This window comes from Penaeus monodon, chromosome 26, assembly GCF_015228065.2.
Source record: "Penaeus monodon isolate SGIC_2016 chromosome 26, NSTDA_Pmon_1, whole genome shotgun sequence".
In the NCBI taxonomy this organism is placed as follows: Eukaryota; Metazoa; Arthropoda; class Malacostraca; order Decapoda; family Penaeidae; genus Penaeus; species Penaeus monodon.
The window spans coordinates 19525800-19531904 of NC_051411.1; the positions used below are offsets into that span (position 1 = coordinate 19525800).

General features: G+C 37.5%; 1 protein-coding gene across 1 annotated transcript in view; it reads left to right on the forward strand.

The window, feature by feature from the left end:
- The window catches only part of LOC119589608, an 18489-nt gene extending 14073 nt beyond the window's left edge, over positions 1 to 4416 (forward strand). The window contains exons 7-8 of the mRNA XM_037938205.1: positions 4148 to 4282; positions 4406 to 4416. Coding sequence (XP_037794133.1) covers positions 4148 to 4282; positions 4406 to 4416 — 146 coding nt within the window. The remainder of the gene's footprint in view (positions 1 to 4147; positions 4283 to 4405) is intronic.
- Positions 4417 to 6105: the final 1689 nt, after the last annotated feature.

The window sequence follows — 6105 nt, forward strand, 5'->3', positions numbered from 1 at the left end:
GTATTGATGTTTTGTAATAGAATATTGAAAAAGTAAATTGCAAGATGGATACTCTTGCAGTTTCTCCAACAAATTCTTATTCATAAAAATAAAAAGAAAATTCCAAAATTGGGCTGGTTCAGTTCTAGAATATGAAGTTATTTCAGTAAATTTTCTTTTTATCACATCAACACATATTGCAATGAAGAGCACCAAGGCCTTTCAGTTTTTTGTATCAACTTGACTTCCATAACCCTTTGCCTCCACATGATGTATAGCTTACATCATGGCTCATCATGGTCATAGCTCTGGATGACATGTATTTTCCAGTAAGGCTGACTTAGTTGCAACTATGGAATTCTTCATAAGGTACCTTCACTCATCCCTTCACGTCACATTCCCTGGCCCATTGCTTGAGGAAAAATAGGACATGTAATGCTCTGATGGGCTATTTTATTGTATAAAAGGTGCGACATATAGCAAATGAATTTTTCGCTTGCTATTTCTGGAAGATGTCACCCACCAAAAAAAATTGCTCTCTCTTAGTGCTGCTGTAAACCTGTAAGTAACCTTCACTCTAGTTTAAATGACCAGCCTTGTATATAGCTGCTTACAGTCTCTTAGTTTGTAAGAATTAGATTTGCAAAAATGAAAGAAAATCGTGTTTTTATCCCTCCGTAAAACTACATTCCATCTTTTATACAGAGTACAACAGGGCTCTTTATTATATAAGTTATATATCATTCTATTAACTAGAATTAACAGCATGCATCTCTTGATATGCAAAAACATTAAAAGCATATTTTGAATACAAGTGATACAAAAAAAAAATCGTATCACTTTGCTGGTGTGGCATGGTAAGTGCAACGCACCAGTCAAGTTAGAAATAGGCCCAGGAGACAAGCCTAGGTGAACATGCATACTCCCCTGATTAAAGGCCAAGTGCATCCTAGGCAATGGGTTCAAATTTTTTTTTTAATATTTTAACGGCCTACCCAATTTTATTATTATTTACTGGTGGAATATATTATATTGTAAGGTACCATTTTATGTACAAGCCCAGCATCTTTGCAATATATGTGGCTGTGGATGCAGATTGATTTAAATATTCTGGAAGTGCTTCCAGACGTGTAATCTCTGTTAAGATAGTTGTCATACAGATTTATCTCTAAGTGACCTTGAAAAATGATACATAGACACAGTCGTGATTCCAGTGCAAATATATAATAATTGTTGCCAAATTCCAGGCACTGGTTAAGCAAAGGGACTGAGAGGAATTACAAATCTCATCTTAGTGTTTCCTCTTCCACAAGTCTTGTAAATTTATACTCTGTCCTCAACCCTCTCCTTGTTTTTTTTTTTGTTTTTTTTCTTTTTCTTCTTCTTTCTTTCCATGCCATAGTTCTAGGGTGATTACTAAAATCCAACTGCTGTTTCCCATGAGTGTTGTTTTGAATGCCTCAACACCACTTTTGGTTTTAAGTAAATATAAACACAGTTGCAGATCTCTTGATGTCTTTTAGATGTCACCCATCATACTTCAGTAGATAGTATTACTAATATCAGCAAAATCTGGAAAAATTTCGTTAGAAAATGAGTTCTGGTCTGTCTGGGAAGATGAGAAGAAGTCCAGAAGATTGTATTTATTATGTTTAGTGACCAACAATCAGGAGTTTAAGGGGAGCACCCTACCCAAAGCCTATCTTGCTACATTCATTTGATCATAAAAAAGATAACAGTTTTAAATCACCAGTTTTTTTTTTTTGCATGTCATTGAGTGTATAATTGGGCTTCGTCTTGTATAATTTTAGCGGGGCCTTCCCATGGGGGGAGGAGCATGTACCCCAAAAAAGTGTAAGATTATTGTTTATTTATATTTTAATGGTCTGCTAGACCATCCACATGGCATATTTTTTTCCCTGAATTACTTCAGAAATATTCTTCAGTTTGATCAGTTCTGTGTGAAGGCCACCTGGTCAGCCGATGTTTGAATTTCCATTAACTTTTTTATGGACTGTGCCATTGTGAACTATATTGGGGTCAGTTACATAATCTATCTTTTACTCTTACTTTTTTTCTTTTCTTTTTTTCTTCTTTCTTTCTTTCTTTCTTTCTTTCTTTCTTTCTTTCTTTCTTTCTTTCTAAAATTAGCTGACAAGGTGGCCTGCTCACTCCAAGCCACTCGTGAAAGAAAGCATATGCTATGGAGGCACATGAAATTTACAACCAATGGAAGGTACAGCAGCTTATGTAAATATAGCACTTAAAACACGCCATTGGAAATTTGAATACTCGCCCAAGTTCATTATTTCTATTATTTCTTCACTAATTTAATAATGTTATGTACATAATAAAAAGCCCTCATTTAGTGTATTTTGAGATGAGATTATTACTAAGTCAATCTTTTTTTTTCTTTCTTTCTTTTTCGGTCTTTTCTTTTTCTTTCTTTTCTTTTCTTTCTTTCCTTTCTGTCTGTATTTCTTTTTTGGATATAAAAATAGAGATTCCTATCTGAAACCCTTTATAAATGCATTAAATCATAAATACAACAAATCTAAACCAGAATATACCTTTTTTTTTGGGGGGGGGGATCAGATTATGAAGAAATGAAGAACTGTGGATGGAAATATCAGTATGAGATTATTATATGAGTATAATCCTAGCATGAATACAACATACCGGTTCAAATTTGAGAATTATAGAAATATGTGTAAAATGAATTTGCAGCGAGAATTTCCAAACCTGTTGAATTTTTCCCACACTCCAAAAAGTTGGGGGAGTGGGGACCTGGTCACTAGGTGGTTTTAATTTTTGAGAAGGTTGATATGTACTTAAACACTTGCACATATTTTAATCATCACCATTTAATATGACTAAACCCATTTTTACATAAAGTTAGATTATTAATTACCCCAGATAATAATAATTTCCCATACTGATATTTATGAAAAGATATATGTTGGGCATGGTAAACCAGTAAAATGTTGAGTTCAGTCATTTGAGCGCATTTTTTGCAAATAAGTGACTAAAATAATCAGACACCTGGATGGGATCATTATTCTACATATTTTTTGAAAAGGGTGCAGTTGCTGCACAAACTCTTTATGAAGCATGCATGAGACTGGTTTCAAAGTTCCATATAGTTTTTATTTTAGAGCGGGTATCATTGTGTACTATCATTTTCAACATAAAATAATTGATAATTCAAAATTCCACTCCTGAGGTGGCCTTCATATTAAAGTGCTCTTTACAACAGAAATGATCAATTTCAAATCAAACAAATTTGTCAACTGTGGACAATACCAACTGTTAGAGCAAATCCAAACTGAAATATTATCATTATTTATTCTTTTATTTTTTAATAATAGTCTTTCTTACTCAGAACACGTATAGACCCCTGCATAAGCTACAGCATATTACCAGAGAGTCGTGACAGAAAGTATATTTCATGTATTAATGTACACAAAACTCAAATTTTTTATGAAAAATCTCTTCATATTTCTTCAAAAATCATTGTGATTTTCATTTTTCCTAATATTGGTATAAAAGTGTTCTTTGGACATTCACAAACTCGTATATATATGTACAATGTCATTATCAAATACCATATGCAATATTGCAACAAGCAATAGTCCATACAGGTGTATATACATAGTTCACCTGTTGGTACTTATGGCCTTTTGCCTCCAAAAAAATAACACAATTGGGCTCTAACAGTGATTTGGTAGTTCTCTCGTTCATGTAATGTATAACATATGCTAGCTAGCTCAATTAATACATTTATGTAGCTTATGTAGGGTCTATATATGTGTTAAAAAATAAAAGTATAACTAATGATAATAATATTTCAGTTTGGATTCACTCTTTAACGGTTAGTACTGTCCACCATCGGAAAATTTGTTTTGATTTGAAATTGGACTTTTCCATTGTAACGAGCACTTCAATCCCATGGTTAGAATTTTGAACTTCAGAAAAAGTAAGTGAAATATGGATTATTTGATGTTGAAGAAGATAGTACCCAATGATATCCGCTCTAACTCTATAAGGAATTTTTAAATCGGTCTTATTTTTTCTTTACGTAAAAATGGGTTTACTCATATTAAATGAGGCTGATTAAAATAGTTAATCTTATTTATATGTAGTAATCTTGTAACTTTTTTTTAAATAGAAGAAACAGTTGAAATTCAAGAGCATGAGCCAACTGTTATACCTCAACGTGTAGAAGTTAAGCCACAGGTTGAATGTCCAAAAGCAGTCAAGCAACACAATTTCTTCATTACATCCAGTGATAAACATATAAAAGGTTAGTGTTAATAGAAGTATAAAGAGGTATAATGTATAAAACATACTTTTTGTGTTTGTTTTAGAAAATGTAAGGCTTTGATTGTATTTTGAAACATGTATAAAGGGGTATTTCATTGTTCAGGGATACTGTAGTAATGATTGTGTGGTTGTGTGAAAGTTCATGGTGCAGGTAAAAAGTGAAAAAAGTGTAAAAAGTGACCTGCATCATTGCAAGTGTACAGAACTACTAAGCATGCTTAATTCCCAATTAATGAGTATATTTTTTATATAGTTTTTAATACATTATTTGGGGCACCGGAGTGACCACCCGAGGCTTAACCTCAGGTGTGCTTTCCAGCTAGGTGCTTGGAACATCCGGTCCTTGTGGCAGGATAAGCGGTTACCTCTGCTATCTCGGGAATTGAAGTGACTAGGAGTTGAGGTGGCTGCCCTCTCAGAGGTGAGAAGACCTGGTAGCCGCACAATCAGTGTGGGTGGGTACACCTACTACTGGTCGGGCCACAGCAATGGTCACCATCTCCAGGGTGTAGCCATAGCCATCTCCAGCTGACTTCAGCCCTCGGTAGTTGAGGTGACACTGGTTGATGAGTGTATCATGGCATTGAGACTGAAGCATGCTTTTGGCTTCATGTCTCTTATTTATGTAAACTTGATGTGAAAGAGGTGTTCTACGCCAAGCTCACATCTGTGGCAGACAATTGCCCCCGGCGAGATATTTGCATTGTTCTGGGCAAATTCAATGCAGTATCCAGCTGTGACCAAGCTGGCTATGAGATGTCTGTCGGCCCCCATGGTTCGGGAGCTGATCCCAGCAGCAAGAATAGCCTCCTTCTTCGGGATTTTGCTAGGTCCCAGAAAATGAGGATCGCTGGCACCTGGTACCAGCGCCAAGGAGATCAACCACATTCTTGTTAGCATGTAATGGAGGATCCTCCAGAACTGCAGGGTTTATCGGAGTGCCGAGTTCTGTGGCACTGACCTTAGGCTGGTTGTGGCTACCCTGCAGGTCCACTTCAAAACTCCCCGTCCCTCCATTGGCCACTCTAAAGTGTTTCACCTGGACAAACTAAGGGAGGAGGAGTGTGCCCGTGGGTTCACCATGGCAGTCTCTGACCGATTCACAGAACTTGACAACCTGATGCTCTGTGGGAGCTCTTCAACCGCGTAAAACTCAAAGCAGCTCAGGAGTGCATTGGCGTACGCCCGAGGGCAAGGCAGAATTCCATCTCCACGGAGACATTAGAGGCCACTGAAGCGTGTCGCATGGCTCGGCTGAACAGTAATCAAGTTTTGCGTCGCATAGGGCTCGGACACTGCTGAGAAGGGACAAAGAACAGTTCATCAGGAATCTTGCTGAGGAGGTTGAAGGCCATTTCTTGGTAAACGACCTTCACCCTGCCTACCAAGCCCTGATAAAGCTGAACTCTAAGCCCTCCTCACAGATGACTGCAGTCCGATCAACGGATGGACAGATCATCTCAGATCATGTTGGGGTTCATGAACATTGGGCTGAGTTTTTGAGCAATTATACCAGGTAGACCTTCCAACAGTTAGCTTGGATGCAAGCAAGCACAGTGCCTGTGCTGGACCCACACATCAGTAAGGAACCTCTTACCCTAACAGAGGTTAGGATGGTGATTTCCAAGCTGAAGAGTGGGAAAGCTGCAGACGTATGTGATATCCCTGCTGAAATTCTAAAGGCTGGGGGTGAACCTATGGCTCGGGGCCTGCATACAGTCCTGACTGCCATCTGGCAGTCAGGTACCATTCCCTGACCTCTGAGGCAGTCATCCCCTCTAAGGAAGGGATCGTTGGGGAGCA